The 19731-nt window shown below is 43.5% G+C and overlaps 2 protein-coding genes across 6 annotated transcripts; both read left to right on the top strand.

The window, feature by feature from the left end:
* The first annotated feature begins 260 nt into the window (after positions 1–260).
* Positions 261–11508, top strand: LOC136749892 (soluble calcium-activated nucleotidase 1-like). Of its 5 annotated transcripts, XM_066704509.1 has the most exons (5): positions 261–409; positions 1940–2055; positions 4953–5627; positions 8194–8397; positions 9023–11508. In XM_066704509.1, the coding sequence occupies exons 2-5, from the start codon at positions 2049–2051 to the stop codon at positions 9391–9393; spliced, it is 1257 nt and encodes a 418-aa protein (XP_066560606.1). In that variant the 5' UTR covers positions 261–409; positions 1940–2048; the 3' UTR covers positions 9394–11508. The 5 variants fall into 5 exon arrangements, with proteins under 5 accessions (XP_066560606.1, XP_066560607.1, XP_066560604.1 ...); XM_066704510.1 differs by lacking the exon at positions 1940–2055; XM_066704507.1 differs by lacking the exons at positions 261–409; positions 1940–2055 and adding an exon at positions 2465–2616.
* Positions 10609–18291, top strand: lgals3bp.1 (galectin 3 binding protein, tandem duplicate 1). The gene is made up of 6 exons (XM_066704505.1): positions 10609–10698; positions 12517–12609; positions 12996–13187; positions 14287–14418; positions 16152–16425; positions 16950–18291. Exons 2-6 carry the CDS (start codon positions 12549–12551, stop codon positions 18031–18033), a joined length of 1743 nt encoding a protein of 580 aa, XP_066560602.1. The 5' UTR covers positions 10609–10698; positions 12517–12548; the 3' UTR covers positions 18034–18291.
* Positions 18292–19731: the final 1440 nt, after the last annotated feature.

Below are 19731 nucleotides of genomic sequence, written 5' to 3'. Positions count from 1 at the left end.
ATTACCACACTACAGTTAGGCTAAAACATTTTCTCTATGCATATTATTACTCTGACACTGGTTGCAGTAACATTGAGAATACTGTGAAATAGTGTGAAAGAAAAGTGCTCAGTGATGCACAAATCAAAAGGCAGGAGAGCCGGCCATTTGGTGCAAGGTGAATGTGAAGCACTTGCTGCGCTGTTGCAGGGCGCTTACGCAGGGCGTGATGTGGGCGGGGCGTGATGTGGGCGGGGCGCCGTGCCGTACGTGGCCGCTGGCGCGGGCAGGGAGGAAGTGCTCGCCGTGCCGACGCTGTGTGAGCGATGGAGTGGCGGCTGGGGACGGTGTAGCGCAAAATAAAGCCGTTTTCCGCGCCCCTCTTCATAGATCATAACGGGCTGTTACACCGGGAGGATTGCACCGCACTGTAAGTATCGATGTATAAGATGCTTGACTTCTAGGTTGCTTGTGGCTGTGCAGCAGTGCTAAGCAGCGACGTGCATGTTGGATCATATGAGCACAGGATGGGTACTTTATAGCGGTGGTAAATGCGACGCACAGCATCTGTAGCATTTCATGCATTTGCCCTGCAGTTTGGTGCATCGCAGGATTGTGTCTTGCATTGCACAGCACTTAAAACAGACGAGTCCCTGTTGGATACAGATCTGCTCATTTCCCTGATACAGTCCAGCGGAACAGCTCCTGTCCGGGGGTCCGTGTCAGTGTTTACGCTGTGACAGCCGTAACCTCATACCCGAGGCTTGAGGCTTTTTTTAATTGTAGGTTTTTGCAATGAATCTGAATTGATCAGCTATTATTACCCATTAGATTGCTGCTGTATATTATCACAATACTACCCCAGTAATGCAGAGGTAGCAGTTTTCAGAAGAGTGGTGCTTCAGAGGTTGAAGGGCAACAAGGCAGATTTTGTCATTTGACATAAATACAGAAAATAAACAAATTGTTAAAGACCCAAAAATATATATTTATAAAATTATTTCAGCGATTGCTTATACAAGAAGATGCCCTACAAGTCTTTTAACACGTACATGATCTGGTGTCAAGGATGTTACTATAGATTCAAACCTCATCCTCATCATCGTACGTGATTGTTGTGTTAATTAACAATGATCTCTTGAAGCAACGTGCAGAAACCTGAAATCAGTATATTCTATCAAATGTATATATGTACATGTTATAAAGGCATTAAGGGTCCATGGATAGGTTGCCCAATGTGTAAAACCACATTCACTTGCAGCTTCAGCATTTCATTATTAGTTGCTAGAAAGATGTAAATGACACTAAATGTCATATTTAATGTATCTTTTTTTATATTTTACAACTTATAGATGCTATAGATTTGGCTTACATTTTCAGTCAGGTTGATGATCTGTTTGATTATAAAACCGCGTGTCTGTGTGAGACAGGGAAGACTATAACTGCTGCACGGTTGTGGAGGGAAGAGCACTGGGGTTGCACAGTCCTGAGTGCACAGAGCTTCCCCAGTGAACTTCGTGACCTTGCATTACATATGACCGCTTCTCCACCAGCTTTGTGAAGTCTTCCCACAAAGCTGTCTTTGCACACATAACTGATGTCAGCATGGCAAGCAACAAACAAGACTGTCATGGTGTTGCCCACCTATTATGTCACATTCTTTAAGTTACATAAAAGGCAGTGTGCATTTGCAAAAGTACCTATGATAAGAGCACCATTTTATCATTTGGTGCCAGGCAGTTTACAGTCATTATCTTTGAAATGATTACAATACATTGCAGTTTTGCATAATCCAGTGGTTCCCCTTCTAGCAAAAATATCACTTGAAAAGACCTCCCATCACCACAAAACAACCAGAGGTGCTATTAAGTGTTGTGCATCGCTCTGAATCCCATCGGGAGGGCAGAGGGTGGAGGGGGTGGTGGTCTGTGTAATACTTAATACTTCTTTCCCAACCTAGGAAGCTCTGAAGGTCTTTCTCAGGAGGGCAGTAATGTCCGATTAGGATGTCAGAATAAGCACAAACAGCACGACCCACAGAACACTTCCAAAGGGGAAATAACCGCAAGATGCAAGGTGTGACTTTCATGTTAAAGCTTCGGTTTACATAGTTACAAGGTGGATGTTTGTCTGTACAGTCAGTGGGACCGTGTGTTGTGTGGAGCATGACTTCTGTGTTTGGGTATGTTCATAAGTTAGTGCTTGGCATATTTAACTTTTATGCAATGAGCTACAGAGGACAAATTGTGCCGGAATGTATATTAAAATTTAGAAAACATGCATTACATTTAAAAAAAAACTTTTGCAAATTAGCTTTTATTTATTTTTATTTCTCTGCCTTGCTTTTCTTTTTTCCCCCTCTTTTTCTTTTTAAATGCCTAGCTAATCAATGTGTTAGCCTGGTAAGAATCCATATAAACCTGCCCCTTGGAACCTGCCCCTTGCACAGTTAAGCATTTACAGTTTAATCCTAGTCTAGGTAAAGTTCACAGCACTTTCTGTGTGCGTCTGACTGTTGCCATATCCCTGTAAAAATTCAAATCATTCCCATGAGCTTAAAAACAGCAGTGCAGTGTGCTGTGCTCTGTGCCTCAGGTAAGATGCCCGTCAACCAGCGATCAGGAAAGAAAAGAAAAGGTAAATCTGAGTGACTGACTTGGACTTTGTGTTGGGATCCCTGTAAGGCAGCGTTGTGACTGAAGACCCGGGGGTACCATAGCAGCTGTGAAGGGAAATGTTAGGCTTTAATGTAGGTTTTGTGTGAGTACTACTTCTTCCTGATCTGTACTGTATTTTCTATGGGCAGCTCCAAGAATCGATTGTCAAACCTGACACCTATACCAGCAATAAATGTTGTGCTGAATATTTGCTCTGTGTATTAATTTGTTTAAACTCAAAACTCAACTGAAAGTTACTGCTTCAGTTACTTTCCTCTTCTGTACTTCTCCGGTACAGCAGAGGAAATGTATTTGAAACAGTGAAGGAAAGAAATCGGTGAGTGGCTGGGCTGTGTGGCCGTCAGAAAGTGGCTCCTCCCCAGCAATGGCATTCAATAAAGGAGTTCTGTTCAATGAGAGGCATGTGTTGAAAAGGGCCATTGAGGCACAGGGCTCGGTGCTTCACACAAACACAGCGCAGCTCTCGTGGAGGTGTTGTTCTGAGACGTGTTATCGGCCTGCAGCTCCAGGAGGCCAGGGTCTTGTGTTTTGTGTTGGTGGAGGGGAGGGGGGAACCCACATCTGTTGTTGACTCTTACACCCATGTCATTTTAAAATCCTTTATATACACAGACAAGACTGTGCTGCAGTGCCCTCAGCCATCGAGAGTTGTGAATAAAATAAGTAATTATATAAAAGTTATTGATAAAAAAGGGATCGGCTAAGTTATGTTTTAAATATAAACTGCTCTAATTGAGGGGCCACACAGTGCTCTCATTCAGTATTCAGCATATTTTTTCCACAGTGTAGGTTTAGTCTTCATTGTACAAAATGTACACCACACGTTGTATACTTGTCACTGTTAAACACGACACAGATTTACACTGAAATGGGTGATCCAGCTACTTTGTTCTACGATACGTGTTTTTGTTTAATTTCCTTTGTGAGAAATTGTCATTGCTGTGCTTCTCTTGCACTGGTTGTGTTGCGGGAGAATTCTCCTCATGACTTGTGGAGGGTGGGAATGGAGACTGAAAGCGGTGCAGTAATGTTGTGCAGTCCCACTAATGCTGCGAGAACAGGTGTGGTATCCTCTTGCACTTCCTGCTCTACTTGTTCGCATATACTCTTACCTCAAGATCTGTGACTTAGAGCCACTCCCCGGCTCCACGTCTGCAGGCACTCCCCGGTACACCTGCTCCGCAGACCTGGGCTGTGTGCCAGTGTGGTCAGTACACCTTGCAGGGGACAGGAGCTGCTGCGTTCTCTTGTTTGGATAGAAGTCCTCCCGTATTGTCTCTGGGAGAAGAGGGGGTTCTCCTCCTGTCATCCCAGGCGCGTGCTGAGACAGCCAGGTCGGGTAATTTTAAGTTTTGTTGTACTTCACAGCTTGTTGTACTTCATAGCTGTGGCTGACTTTATGGCTTCATAGATCCATTAGAAGGAAGAAGGAGGATTCAGGATAAGGATCTAATTATAAGTCTTTTTAAATGCCTCCTGCAATCTTTGAGGTCTGTTAACTTCTGTTCTGGGCAGAACTGTGTGGTTATAGAGCTTTCCGTATTTATTTGTCTGAGATCTGAGGTTTTCCCTTTGGTAGGAGGAAGTGAGATCTAAGAGCAGTATGAAAATGTATGTAAACCATCTGTTTCAGTTCAATTAGCCTGCAGATTATAATATTTTTATATTTGGGTCTCGCCCTACAGCAAAGTTTGTTTTTTAATTAAACTGATATGGCAAATCTTTTTATTTTTGATTTGATGTAATTTGTCCTGCAGCATATTTTTTCTGGATCTTCTGTGTTGAGATCTGTTAAAGTCAGTTACAGTCCCTACCAATTGATTGTAACTCATGTTTGACTGAAGAGGCATTTTAACAAACTTTTTAAATGAGGAGACTTGTTTATTCAGAAGCTCTGCAATATTTTTAGTTAAGCTGGACAGGACTTGTTCATTATTTTTCATTTCATAACATGTATTATTTTTGTTGTAATGCAGTTGGATGTGAGGCTCGCATGAATGTCTTTATTTTTCAGGTATCAAGTGTGTTTTTGTGTGAAAATAATTCACCTGCATTAAATTAAGTTAAATAAAAAACAATAGTTTGCAAATAAAAAACAATGGCTTGCAAATAAAATGTAATTTATTTGGCGCACCGTGAAAAAGAAAACGCATCCCTGGGTACTTGGGTTTCACGTTCAGACAGTGACCGGGACACAGTGATACGGGAATAAACAAGTTAGATAGAGGGGCGGCCAGAGACACGGCAGACTGCAGTGTGGTACTAATCCTCTTTCTGCCTCTTCCTCCACCTCAGGTCCCGCACGTGTGCCCTCCTCCATGCCCGTTCTCCCAGGCTATGCCTTGCCCGAGCGGAATGAGTCTATGAACCCCCTGCGCATCTCTGTGGGCGGGCTACCTGTGCTGGCCTCCATGACCAACACCACGGACCCCCGCTTCCGGCTCAAGTGGAAGCCCATCGTGGCGGTGGCGGTGGTGCTGGGCCTGGCACTGCTGCTGTACCTACAGCGCTCCCCGGGGGGCGGCATGAGGACGGGCCTGCGCTCCCCGGGTAACAGCGACCGGCCCTTGCGGGTCGGCCAGGCTTCAGGCGAGCGCTACAATGACACTTACCCCCTGAGTCCGGCTGAGCGCACCGCACAGGGGATCCGGTATCGCGTGGCCGTCATTGCCGACCTGGACACCAACTCACGCAGCAGCAAGGACCTCACCTGGATCAGCTACATGCGCAGGGGCCACGTGCTGGTGTCAGAAAGCGGGGACTCGGTGGCCGTGCAGTGGGACTCGGAGGACGTGGTGCTGGAGACGCACCTGGCCGAGAAGGGCCGAGGAATGGAGCTGTCGGAGCTCGTGGCCTTCAATGGAAGGCTGTACAGCGTGGACGACCGCACTGGCGTGGTGTACCACATCGACTGCAACAACGCCATACCCTGGGTCATCCTCCCCGATGGTGATGGGTCCGTCTCTAAAGGTAAGTGCACATGCACTCACATACACATGCGTCACCTCCTCACACTTGGCCTCTCCTGTAAGGTTCAGCAAACAGGCCATTCAAAACATGCATTCAAACCATGACCACTATGTTCATGGGTAGTAATTTAATCATCTGAAATGTTTTGTAAAATGTTTTTAGAGTCCTTGTTCTGCATGTCCTGGGGAGGGTCTGTCTCCCCCTTGTGGCTTTTGTTGGAGGTAGAAGTGACAATGGGAACAGGTTTAGAAAGATTTGTGGCTCCTAATGTTACCCAGATGTTGTCTTAGTCTTCTAAATTACCAGTGATTATTCAAAGTCTTCTTTAAAGCTGTTGAAAAATGGATTTGTTTATTTACTTTAGAAATCTTCAGTCTGACCTAGGTGACTAAAACCAGTGACCTTCAAACTATTTTGCCTCTGAACAATTCAATTCAGTTAATTTCTAAGCACTGCAGTATAAAAAAAGAGACCGTTTACCAATGCATTTATGTATCCAGAAACCTCTATATGAATGGAAGCTAAGCAGTTAAGCGAATTCTTACACAGGTTAATTAGTGTACCGTTATTCTTGTAAAGCGACTGTTAATTGGTCCTTAATGAGGATCGTGAAATATTAATAGCTGCTGCTTAGCACTCTTTTGGTCCCTAGCACATGGCAATCAGCTCCTGTACAGTAAACCAAGTGTTAAATCTGCATGAAAATTGATTGGTTCAGTTGGAAAAATTTAAAGGCGCAAAGCTGTGTGTTCTTCAGAGCTTTAGAGCATTAATATGAGGGATGTGAAGCTTAGTCTGAGCCCAAGTTAAGATTTGTTTTCAAAACCGTAGGCTAATAACAAAGGCAAGTGCATTACTTCGACTTCTTTTGGAGAAAATAGCGCATGATCATTGAACTAGCTGTTACAACATCCGAGACGATCGATTCTGAAATGAGTTCAGATATACAGTGAGGGGAAAAAAGTATTTGATCCCCTGCTGATTTTGTACGTTTGCCCACTGACAAAGAAATGATCAGTCTATAATTTTAATGGTAGGTGTATTTTAACAGTGAGAGACAGAATAACAACAAAATCCAGAAAAACGCATTTCAAAAAAGTTATACATTGATTTGCATGTTAATGAGTGAAATAAGTATTTGACCCCTTCGACTTAGTACTTGGTGACAAAACCCTTGTTGGCAATCACAGAGGTCAGACGTTTCTTGTAGTTGGCCACCAGGTTTGCACACATCTCAGGAGGGATTTTGTCCCACTCCTCTTTGCAGATCCTCTCCAAGTCATTAAGGTTTCGAGGCTGACGTTTGGCAACTCGAACCTTCATCTTCCTCCACAGATTTTCTATGGGATTAAGGTCTGGAGACTGGCTAGGCCACTCCAGGACCTTAATGTGCTTCTTCTTGAGCCACTCCTTTGTTGCCTTGGCTGTGTGTCTTGGGTCATTGTCATGCTGGAATACCCATCCACGACCCATTTTCAATGCCCTGGCTGAGGGAAGGAGGTTCTCACCCAAGATTTGAGGGTACATGGCCCCGTCCATCGTCCCTTTGATGCGGTGCAGTTGTCCTGTCCCCTTAGCAGCAAAACACCCCCAAAGCATAATGTTTCCACCTCCATGTTTGACGGTGGGGATGGTGTTCTTGGGGTCATTCCTCCTCCTCCAAACACGGCGAGTTGAGTTGATGCCAAAGAGCTTGATTTTGGTCTCATCTGACCACAGCACTTTCACTCAGTTCTCCTCTGAATCATTCAGATGTTGGCAAACTTCAGACGGGCCTGTACATGTGCTTTCTTGATCAGGGGGACCTTGCGGGCGCTGCAGGATTTCAGTCCTTCACGGCGTAGTGTGTTACCAATTGTTTTCTTGGTGACTATGGTCCCAGCTGCCTTGAGATCATTAACAAGATCCTCCCGTGTAGTTCTGGGCTGATTCCTCACCGTTCTCATGGTCATTGAAACTCCACGAGGTGAGATCTTGCATGGAGCCCCAGACTGAGGGAGACCGACAGTTATTTTGTGTTTCTTCCATTTGTGAATAATCGCACCAACTGTTGTCACCTTCTCACCAAGCTGCTTGGCGATGGTCTTGTAGCCCATTCCAGCCTTGTGTAGGTCTACAATCTTGTCCCTGACATCCTTGGACAGCTCTTTGGTCTTGGCCATGGTGGAGAGTTTGGAATCTGATTGATTGATTGCTTCTGTGGACAGGTGTCTTTTATACAGGTAACGAGCTGAGATGGCAATCTCAGCTCGTTACCTGTATAAAAGATACCTGGGAGCCAGAACTCTTGCTGATTGATAGGGGATCAAATACTTATTTCCCTCATTAACATGCAAATCAATGTATAACTTTTTTGAAATGCGTTTTTCTGGATTTTTTTACTGTTAAAATACACCTACCATTAAAATTATAGACTGATCATTTCTTTGTCAGTGGGCAAACATACAAAATCAGCAGGGGATCAAATACTTTTTTCCCTCACTGTACGTTAGTGATGGCTCGGAGGACAGGGGATAGTTAACCACTGGATGAGTGGACCATTGACCATCTCTGTCCATTTCCTCAGGATTCAAGGCGGAATGGCTGGCTGTGAAGGAGGAGAGGCTGTACGTGGGGGGCCTGGGGAAGGAGTGGACCACCACCACGGGGGAGGTGATGAATGAGAACCCAGAGTGGGTGAAGGTGGTAGGGTATCGGGGGGACGTGGAGCACGAGAACTGGGTGCCCCAGTACAACACCCTGCGAGCTGCGGCCGGCATCACCCCCCCAGGTGAGACGCAGGGGCGAGAGGGAGGGATGGGGGGTTTGTGTGGTGGCCGGCGGGGGGGGGATCAAAATTGAGTCAAGCAGGGAGGAGACCCGAACAGCAAGGAAGGGAACTGACCTCCAGGCTTTGGAGGGAATTGTGCCAAAGGTGGGGTGCCACGGCGTTTCTGAATGGGTTTTAATGCACCATTTAAAGCCAGGTTGTTTTGTTTTTCTTTATTGTACTGACTAACTTCAAAAAGTGAAGTTGGTAGTAGTAGCTGTGTTGCTGAAATGTTACTTTTCTATAGTTTCTTATTCATAACTCTTTGAGTACTGAGAAGTTACCACAATGAAGACGGTAATAGAATTTGTTTTTCATTACCGCCCACAGAAACAGGAGGAGTACATTGCAGAGCACAGTTGTTCGACACAATTATCAAATGTGTCAGAGAGAAATACAGGATAGAGCAGTTTGTCAGGAATGCTTTTGTGTGAGAGGTTTTGTGAAGTAAATCCTTTCTTTAGGCTCGGCTTAGTCAGAAAGAGCTTATTAACCATTTGTGTGCCATGATCTTCTTTGGGCCTACATCTCATTGTTGCATGTGCTCTCCCCCATGTCCCTCTGTCCCGTCTGTCCCCCTGTCCAGGTTATTTGATTCACGAGTCGGCCGCGTGGAGCGACACCCTGCAGCGCTGGTTCTTCCTGCCCCGCCGCGCCAGCTCCGAGCGCTACGACGAGACAGCGGACGAGCGCCGCGGCAGCAACCTGGTCTTGAGCTGCCCGGCCGACTTCCGCCACATCCAGGTAGACCGCGTGGGCCCGCTCAACCCCACGCACGGCTTTTCCTCCTTCAAGTTCATCCCCAACACCGACGACCAGATCATCCTGGCCCTCAAGTCCGAGGAGGACGCCGGCAAAATCGCCACCTACATCCTGGCGTTCACCCTGGATGGCCGCATCCTGCTGCCCGAAACCAAGATCGGGGATGTCAAGTACGAGGGACTGGAGTTCGTGTAGGAGGTCGTCTCCGTGGATGCGCACCTCGTTCTGAGGGGACGGGCTGGACTGAAGCGTGGCTGCCGTAATTTTGTTGCCCCTCTTTCTGAACAGGCCTGTTTCACCAGCTATGGGGTGCTCCTGGCCTAGCTCCTGGCTGTGCTGCTTGCGATCCAGTCTGGCAACAACCCCCCCACCCCCCGAGCACACAGCAATCACACACCTGACTGTAAGACTCTCTTGTGATGAATGTAGATGGTCAAGTACCTGGTCTTTAACTAGAAACACTTAAATACTCGTATGAATCCTAAAATACATCACTGGACAACATCAACAAATCTGTGATTAAATGACTGCTCATATCACATGCATCCTGTATCAAACAGACAGTTTCCATCTCTGAAGCACACCTTCCCATTTCGACACTGTTTTCATACTTTTTTTTTTTTTTTAATTATTTGCATTATTTACTTGATTTTTAAAAAGAAACATGAACAAAAGTTACATCACCTCATGGCTATATTGTAAAGTTTTTGTTTGTTTGTTTTTCCAGTAAAAACTCTTCAACAAACAAATGTAATGCTGCTTTTTCATGTCTTTAACGTTGAGATTATTTTTGTTCTGTTCTGAGGAGAACTCTTTCAACTCATTTCAATAGATTTCGATTTTGCTCACGTAAATTTAAACTTACTACAATGCTTTTGCTCAAATAACAAAGTGTTTGACTGAGTTTAAATGGCGTTTTAAATTAAAGTGTGGCAGGAGGTCAGCCCCAGTCTAGTGCCTGATTTCCACCTATTCATGGCATAAGTATCTGGCAATAAACATACATTCCCAGCATTCATTGCTTGCCTCCTCCACCCTAAACACTGCCTTTGCAGCAGCTCTTTGACTCATTTTACATAGTCTAATATGTCTATTGGGGAAGTCCAAACTGCTGGCATATTGAAAGAGTTCTATGACATTCATGAAGGTAATCTCTCTTTGGGGGGTCTGTTAGGAGGTAACAAAACATTGCTTGTCCTTCACATCCTTGGAGGGAGATGTTAGGAATACATAATTTGCTTGAATCCCCTTTTTGTTTTCCTCAAATCATTGTGTCATGTTCAGTCTTCAAAAAAAAAAAAAAAAAAACATACCCAAGACATGTGGTTTCCAGGAAAAGGGCCAAATGGAAACTGTTCAAGCTCCAATCAGAAGAAAGCGGGAAGGTAACCTAGCCTTTGCTCTGTCAATAAGAGAAGTAATCGCAGCCTGCAGGCAGTTGGGCGCTACAGCACAGCACTGCTGCAGAGAGGCCGAGCACACATTGACTTGAATCAGCGGGTAAGAGTTCCAGTTACATTATTAAATTTTTGCTAACTAAATGTGAAATATTTGCATTGTTGGTGAAATGTTTACAGTATGTTGTCCCAGACTATTGTATTTATGTATTTTCATTCATTTGCGCAGCTGGAACATAAAAATCTTTAAATGATACAAGGCATCCTTGTACATTATTACTGGCACATCTGTGTACACATTTGCATTGCATTTCTTTTAGGGCTATGTATCTGCTACATTTCTTACTACAGCCCCGCTTTGGAAGATTCAGCCATTGACAAAACTGTACAATTGGTTTCTCCTGTCCTTTGAACACAAAATGCTTTGATTTACACAACCACTAATGAAGTGGATGTGTTATACATTGTATACTATACATCCTCTCAATATATTTAGGTACAGTAATATGTATTCTGTAAAATATACATTTTATATTGTTAAGCAAAAATTTCAACATTTGCAAAATAAATCTACAAATGACTGAATCCAGCTTCATTTTAATTAATTTATTTTTCTTCTTGCACTCCAAATTCTAAGTGGTATAATTTGTAACTGGTAACATCACTGCATTAAAGCATTTTGTATTAGAAAGACAGGGGTGTGCAAATGTCTCTGCAGGTGCATATCCAAGTGTGAGATTTTATCTTCATTAAATTAATATTTCTGTCTTGAAAATCAAAGTGATAATTCTAATTCAAATTTTAATTTTAGAAACTTTCTCCAATTTCTTGTTTCAGCTGCAACGTATAAACTCTACCATGTATAAAAATATCTTGTGATATTGATAATACTTTAATAAATGTATTAAAGTCATCTCTGTGTCACTTAAAATATATATATTGTCATTTGAACCAGCATGCCAGTTTTTTTTGTGTGTTTTTTTCTCAAGTTAACAAATGTAGTCTATCCAACCAAGTGTGGCATGGTGGCTTGTAATTGAAATAGTCATTTATTTTAAAATCAGGATCATCTGAAGTTATGAAGAATAAACAATTCACTGAATGGCTGTTTTTAGCTGTAATGTGTGTGTTATATGTTTATTTTTACTTATTAAAAAATAATCTAGAATATTCGTCACTGTTTTTTATGTATATAAAAGCCAAAACCTAATGTTTTATTTATTTATTTATTTATTTATTTATTTATTATAAATTTTGACTGAAGGAGCATAGAAGGCATTGAAGTGGAACACGCAAGTCTAAACGGATCTCCTTTGGCTTTGTTGAAAAAATATGATCTTTGGAGGAATGTCTAAAGATGGATCACTATTGATTTCAGAATGCAGCTTCTACATATCCTGTACATCATAGATGACCGTAGAATCCAATAGTTTTCATCCCCTGTATTCAGTTGGTTCAGTCAACTGGATATTTTTTAACATAAATCAGTGTTCTTCAAATGATATGAATAATTGATTAAGTAACTAAAAACTATATTTATTAAACTAAATAAATGATTGAGTAACATGAACATCAAATTAGAACATCTATCTTTTTATAACATTTTTACTTTTAATTATGGTATTATTTTGTAATGTAACTGGTGGAATAAAAATGTGCATCTACAATGAATTTACACCCCCCCCACCCTACCCCTGATCATCAATGCCTGATATTGAATGCTTATGGTGTAATAAGGTGGGTTAATGCAGATCGTGTTGTTCTTGGTTTAGTGAGCTGGAAAAGAATTCAGATGTAACACAACCTCATCAGTCTACAAGATGTGTTGGGGGGGAGTTGAAAGTGTAAGAACCTTTGCTAAATTTGAACTCTCAGCTCAAAACAAAGCATTTTGCTTCCTCTTTTTTTTTTTTTGGTCCAGACACTCAGCTTCCCATCCCGTGGTTATTGAAGATGTCGCTGTGCAGTTTCACTACTGCTCTGATTCTGCTGCTGTCGGCAAGTCTGGCCACAGGTGAGGTGGGGTCACAGTCGAGCTGAGCTCACTTACTACCAGGAGGGGGCGCTGTTTATCCTGTATTAATACAGTGGCATTGTTTCGACATTTCAAACTTTAAACATGAACAAATCCCCAAATTGTGAACATGAAGAGGTCTAGCGAGATCTGGGCAGCAAATATGTGACTTCTGTGCGTTAATTGTGCTCAAATATGTGGGTGTCTCCATTCAAATTTCTTTCTCTAGGAAAAATATTTTTATATGGTTTGTTGTGCTTGATTTTGAGAAATTTTCATAATGTAACCTCATTTGAGGAATGTGGGGAGAACCGCTTGATTGTATTTCCTTCATGCTGTCCCCTGTGCTCCCTGCCTATGTTACAATTTACTCTTTTGCCCTGCAGCGTGGAGGAATGGGGATGTGAGGCTGATGGGTGGGTTGTCCTCTCTGGAGGGCCGCGTGGAGGTGTTTTACGGCGGGAGCTGGGGTACAGTCTGTGACGACAGCTGGGACATTAATGATGCCAACGTGGTGTGCCGCTCACTAGGGTTCAGGAACGCCACCGAGGCGCTCATTGGGGGGGTGTTCGGGGCAGGTAGGTCATCCCGCCAACACCAGACATGCATGTTCTTGCTTTCAGAAGCAGGAGGGGCAGTTTCCTTGGGACGCGCATTCATGAGGAAATTCAGATATGTGCTTGAAACATTCAGGAATGTAAGTTATCACATAAGGTTAAAGAACCAGAATTCCTGTCCTCAAGGAATTCTGCAAGCAAATTCAGTAGCAAATTACATTCTCATGATCTTATGGTGGATCGGTCTGGTTATCAGGATTCTATGTGCATCACAATTCATGTTGTCTTCCACTATGGCTTGGCTGGAGTAATATTTGTAGCCTGCACATTTTAAGGACATTTTCCCACACTTTAATCAGGTTCGGCAGGCTCAAAGAAAAGGTCAGGTTATGCTGTTTCTTCAGAGTCTGTTTAATCAGATAAAGGGACACCGAGGACCCACGCAGTCTTGGCAATGGCAGGGTGGACTGCACAATGCTATCCTGAAACCTTCAGCTGAAATACCTTTCCCATGAGCATTACAGTTTACAATCTGAACACACAGACATAGTCTTGCTGACTTGTAGTCAGTTACTAACCCCTGGACCCATTCCAAAGCTAGTTATGATTAGTCACAACATGTATGTCTCAAGGTAACTATTGTTTTGGGAATATCTGGCACTAAATACCAGTGGCCTTCAAGTGTTCTCTAAGCTTTCCCAGTCCTCTGTAGTAATATATTGAAGCACTATAAGCTTTAGTTTTCTGAGCATTAGAAAGTAAGGACATTTTCAAGGTTTCACTGTGTGTGAAGGATTAATGCCTACACAATATATTATTTTTTAGGAGAGGGTTAAAGATGATGGATGTTAACTTTAGTAAACGTTTTTCATGATGCACAATGATGTCTACGATCATGATGATATTTTTTTATTTGTTTATCTTAAAGTAGGAATATGTTATTGACTTGTGATTAGTGTACTTGTACATATATATCTTTATCTCTGTTGCCTTCTCAAATGTGGAAAGTCAAGAGTTCAAATTAACGAGAACAGCTTTAATTAATTAATTTAATTAATCTGAGCTTCAAAGGAAGTACAGTGCCAGCCTTTGTAGGATTCTTGATGTTCTTTCCCTCTAGGCTCTGGGCAGATCTTGCTGGATGATATGGAGTGCAAGGGGACTGAGAGCTCCCTGGCACTCTGTGCGTTCAAAGGCTGGGGGATCAGCGACTGCCAGCACACTGAGGATGCCGGGGTCCGCTGCCATACAAGTAAGAACCAGCGATTGTCAGAAAACCTCTAACAGATAAACAGACTGTGCTGTCGCAATGCAGGAAGGGCTGCTGTTGTTCCATATGGGCCTGACTTCTCCTATGTTACAAAATAACAACTCCAAGATGACACTGATTCTCAATACAAGGCCAACTTAACATGGCTCTTTCCTTGGTAAGCCATTGAAATTAAATGGTTAACAGATCCACAAAGCCTCACAACATCACACACTTCGGAAGCAGGGCAAAGGGCAGAGTACCGAAATAATTTTACCTCATGTTTTTTCTGTGTTTTGTTTTACTTCCTCATCACATCAGGTATTAGTAAAATGATCTGTGTTTTAGTCACCTAGGTCATTAATGCTGCAGATCGTACCAGTGATCCTTATCACTGCCAGTTTATGAGCTGTGACACCACAGATTGCAGTATTTAGGCAGTAAGGTCTCTGCAGTCCTGAGAGCTGAGGGCACTGAGTCCAACCGTCAGTCCAGCAGCTTCAGTAAATCATTCCTGCTCTGTGTCAGTTTTCCAGTTGCTTGTGTATCTCTGTGTTGTCTTCATAGGTAAGGTGTGCACGTTACCAGGGATGTGCTGGAGCTCACAAGGAGCTTGGAATTGCATGCCATCCACATTATTTCTGTTTCAATGGCCCATTTTATTTACTTACCAAGGCCTGCCTTTACAAAGCTTAGTTGATCATTGACTTTTGGTATACTAAATGAGTATACTAAACCTTATCTCATGCCATTGTGCAGTTACAGTTTAAACAAAATACACACGTTTCATGATTAATCATACAGTAACAGCAGCTACAATATAGCAGGTTATAATTTAACTAAAGTGCGCACATTTCAGTCATATCATTTATGGACTTTATTAAACCAGTCCTTAATGTTTTAGAGGGAAACCCAGATCTGTTGTATTTATTTATTCATTCATTTAACTAGTAAATGGGCACATGTTAAATCATGTTTGCCTTCATACTGACTGTCTCGATGGGGCTGTTGTACAACAGACCTGCACACCAATCACAGGACAACAGCCTAAAACACCATCCAGTTGTTGATAAAATATTAATAAAATCGCCTGCTGATTATTCTGATTGTTGTCCTTCAGTTTTTTTTTTTTTTTTTTAACTCGTCACGGCACTGCACCTGTAAAATCAGTACTTGGCAAGTTTTTAATGCTCTCGGATATTAGCTGTAAGCAGTAATTGTTTCTGTATGTGGACTTCACTTCTTGCAGCTAATAAAACTAATTTATTTGTGATCCCACACGGCACGTCATTATGTAGCTGATGTGCATCTGATGCATTTCTCTTCCCTGTCTGTCTTAGGAAATACCTTGTTTTCAGTAGTGGGCATGTCCGCCAGTGGAAACAGGGCAATATTCTAATACAATGCTACAGTATTCGCCCAAAGACAGTGTAGCCAGCTTCTTAAACCAAGTTCTTCAAGTTGTAGCTCCTCAGAGTTTCAAAAAAGGGTTACAGCTCCCTAGATTTACTAAAGAGTACTATATCGCAGATAGCTACATATTTGTTTCATATCTGATTCTCTTTGACTTCACCATATATCCGAGCATAGTCTTATAATTACGTTTCTTCACAACCAAATTTCACTGCGCTGGGTGCATCGTCGCAGGAATGCTAAAATCCATGACAGCCTTGAGACGCAGAGTGTGTCAGTTCAGGTAGCCCAACAATCTTGTCTTTTCTACCACCTCTTTTCAGACATGGATTTGGACAACAGCAATGTGTACTCCCTGGACAGCAGCTCAGACCTGCCTGAGCTGCTGGGAAGGCTGTTTGAGAGCCAGCAGGGCTGTGACTTCAACATCACTGCGAGGAGCTCCAATGAGGAGGCCAGCTCACACACCATCTGCGTACACAAGCTGGTCCTCTCCCTCAGCACAGAGGCCTCCTTCCTCATACCCACCCTGGACTCTGACTCCTTCACCATGGAAGTCACCTCTGAGTGCAAGCCCTTCATCTTTGACTTCATCAGGTGACCCCATAAGACCATGTTTGCATGCTGTTCTTCCTGACATACATCTGTTTGACTAGGATCTGCTTTATTTTAAACATTTCATCAATCATTTATTTTTATTTTTTATTTGTACTCCTGTTACTGTTTTTTGTGGACCAGCATGTAAGACCAGCTCAGAAATGTGATGTATTATTTCTTTGGTGCTAACTTTTCTTATGAATGTCAAACGTAAATAACCTAAACTCTGAGACAAAGGTCAGTGGTGACGAAATCCACCTTTCCAATAATGAATACTTAAATGTATGCTATTTGAAATGAGTGCCAAAAATAACTGCAATTTCATCACAATTCACAGTCAAAGTTCTCCCATCTTGTTGAATGACGTAGAAGTAAAATGTCAGCCGTGGATTTCTCTCCAGTGAAGTAGAAGCCAAACTTGTGGCATTGCTGATCTTGCTGTGTAACACATGCTTAATTTTAATTGATTATAATTTCTTGCCCTGCTGGCCTCAATGCTCATGGCCTCTGTCGTTGCTCTTCAGGTACCTGTATACGCGCACGATTGGAGTCACCCTGGCGTCAGCCCAATGTCTCCACAAGCTGGCATCAGAGTACAATGTGCGGGCTCTGCAGCAGTATGCAGGGCAGCTTTTCTCTCAGCTGCTGCCTGAAGACCCCACCTTTAAGAGCCAGGTCTCCTTCTATGAGTACGCAGTCCTCTCTGGCGACATCCAGCTGCAGGAGACCTGTTTGCAGTACATGGCCTGGAACTGCGAGGCCTTCATCACATCCCCCATGTGGACCAGGGTGAGCAGTCAGACCATGGAGGCCCTGCTGTCTCGCTCCGACCTGGTCATTCCAGACGAGGCCTTCCTTCTGGATGCCCTGGAGCACTGGATCCTGGAGAACCGCAAGGAGGGCACAAGCAACACGAGCAGCGAGGCCGCCCTGCTGCAGCAGATCCGCTTCCCCATGATGCAGCCAGAGAAGCTCTTCGATCTCCAATTCACCTCGGCTGTCTACAAAAGCCTCGGAGACGTCTATCTGGCTGGAATGCTCCAAGGGTTTCAGTTCCACTCCTTGTCCTTCAACAAGCTTATGCAGCATTGGCAGGGGATGAGGGAAGACTATGTGCCAAGGATCTACACCACCAGTCCCTGGAGCTATGTGTACAATACATCCAGCGACCAAAGCATGTATCAATATGGTATGAGGTATGACCAGAGAGGCTACAATTACAGGAAGGTGGGAGGCTATGACTACACCTGGAGCCGCTCGTTTCAAACCCCTGTGCACAACAGTGTGTTTCTCCAGCAAGGGAACACGATGTCCTGGACTGTGAAGGTCTACCAAACCACCCAGAGCTGCAGAAACAGTGGGTACAGTTGTGATACCGCCCCTGCCGTCAGCCTCTCACCCTCCAATGTCCCAAGCCAACAAAACTACACAATCGGCTACCACAACTCGGTCCTCTTGGTGTGCAACAGCGGTTACATCTCTCATGTTCAAGAATTCAAAAACAACCTGGCCACCCTCCCTACTAATGGCACTCTGGGCCAGACGTACCCCTGTGCATCCGACTTCTCCTCCTATCGCTTTGTTGTACGTCCGCAGTACAGCCCGTAAACTGAAGTGCTCAACAGCTTTAACCAAACCAGGCCCTACCAAAACTGTAGGAACCGGTTTTTTATCCACCAAGCTACACTAACACCTTCTAAAATAAGATTTTCTTCTCTTTTTAATTCTTGTACTCATCATTGTACTGTTCCTGATTTAAAGTGCACTGAGAGTGTATTACACCTTTTTTTTAATGTATCTTTTAAGAGAGCACAATGACTAATGCATGCTTCATATGCTGAATGACAAATAAATAATTTTAGCACATTTGGTCTCTTGTCTATTCTTTTTAAAGTTTAATCTATAAGGAAACATTTAATGAGAGTGTACAGGGGGAAGACTGTGGCCAGACGAGACACTTTTGTCACAGGGTGTCATGTTGCATAAGTCACTTCAGCACTTTGACATGTTTTATTCAGTAAAGTTTAGGAACCTGGAGTCTGTGGCACAAAAGTCTCTCATGTCCATTTCAGGGAAAATATTAAAAGCCTTACAAATGAATAGGTTCAGATTACAACACCAGAGGGCACTGTGAAACACTTCACCAGGGAACTTCAGAGCTGCAATGCGTAAATAAAGTTGGGTCTTAATGGCAAGTAACTGATGTTGGCCAAGAGCTGAACAGAATGGAGAAGCGTGTGTGAGAGTGGTGGCTCCGGGTCTGTATAAAACAGTTCAGACAGTTGCGTGAAGCATGTGGCCTGGTCTCTCTTACAGTTGCACAATGAGGAATGATTGTAATGCATAGGTTATATGTTACAAAATAAGTGAGTAGCCTGAGCTGAAGCCAGTGGCAGTTCTAGACACTTTGAACTGGGGGGGCCTGGCTGGGGCCAGTTGTAATATTAGGGGGGCCACCAATTTCTCCGTGATGTCAGCAAGGGGGGAGGGATGGTTAGTGGGTATTGGGCTGAGATGGTGTTTTCTCCACAATGTTAGCTTGGGGGGGGGTTCTCCGTGATATTGTGGTGGGGGGTGCTGGTGGTGTTTTCTCTGCAGTGTTAGCGGGGGGTGTTGTCAGTGTTTTGTCTAGTTTGTGCTAATTTGGGGGGCCACAGGGGGGGCCAAGCTTGCTTTCACGATGGCACTGCCCTGCCCTCAGAACAGCCAAAACCCACCCCCAGGAATAAGGATGTCTGTTCTTGGTCTGGCTGTCTTCACTTCACTGTGCTCCACTGTCAGAGAGATGTGGCTTTGTCAGGAGAAATCACTTTCTCAATACCTGTCAGTTTCTCTGCATTTTTGTGGCTGGACCAGTAAATGGAGAGTGACAGCCAGGGTCAGATGTCACTACAGTCAGAGGCCAAATGATACAAGTAGTAAATTGCAGAGTCTTCACTCTAATGTATTTATGAACTTTTAAACTGCTGTCACATACAGGCCTTTGGGGGCTGGATGGAAACCACCATGTAAGGTATTTTTATGAGTAAAAAGAAAAGTGGGTGTCCCTTTCTTTCTGTAATGCACTCGAATTAGAAAGTCACAAGGGAACACATACATCCCACATTAGAGAATAGAGGTCTTTTTTTTAAATGCTGGTATATCCACCCTGTACTTAAAACTAAAAAGGTTTGCAATCTATGCTTTGAAGTATTGTAAGTGGACCTGAAATTGTGTTGCAGGAGATCTGTGGTTTGTTGACTGCCTAGACCTTTCAGGAAACCTATTTCTTTGTTTGCTATGAAACCCCTGGTTTCACCACACAGC

This window comes from Amia ocellicauda, chromosome 5 (genome assembly GCF_036373705.1).
Source record: "Amia ocellicauda isolate fAmiCal2 chromosome 5, fAmiCal2.hap1, whole genome shotgun sequence".
In the NCBI taxonomy this organism is placed as follows: Eukaryota; Metazoa; Chordata; class Actinopteri; order Amiiformes; family Amiidae; genus Amia; species Amia ocellicauda.
This window is presented reverse-complemented; position numbering and strand designations above follow the sequence as displayed.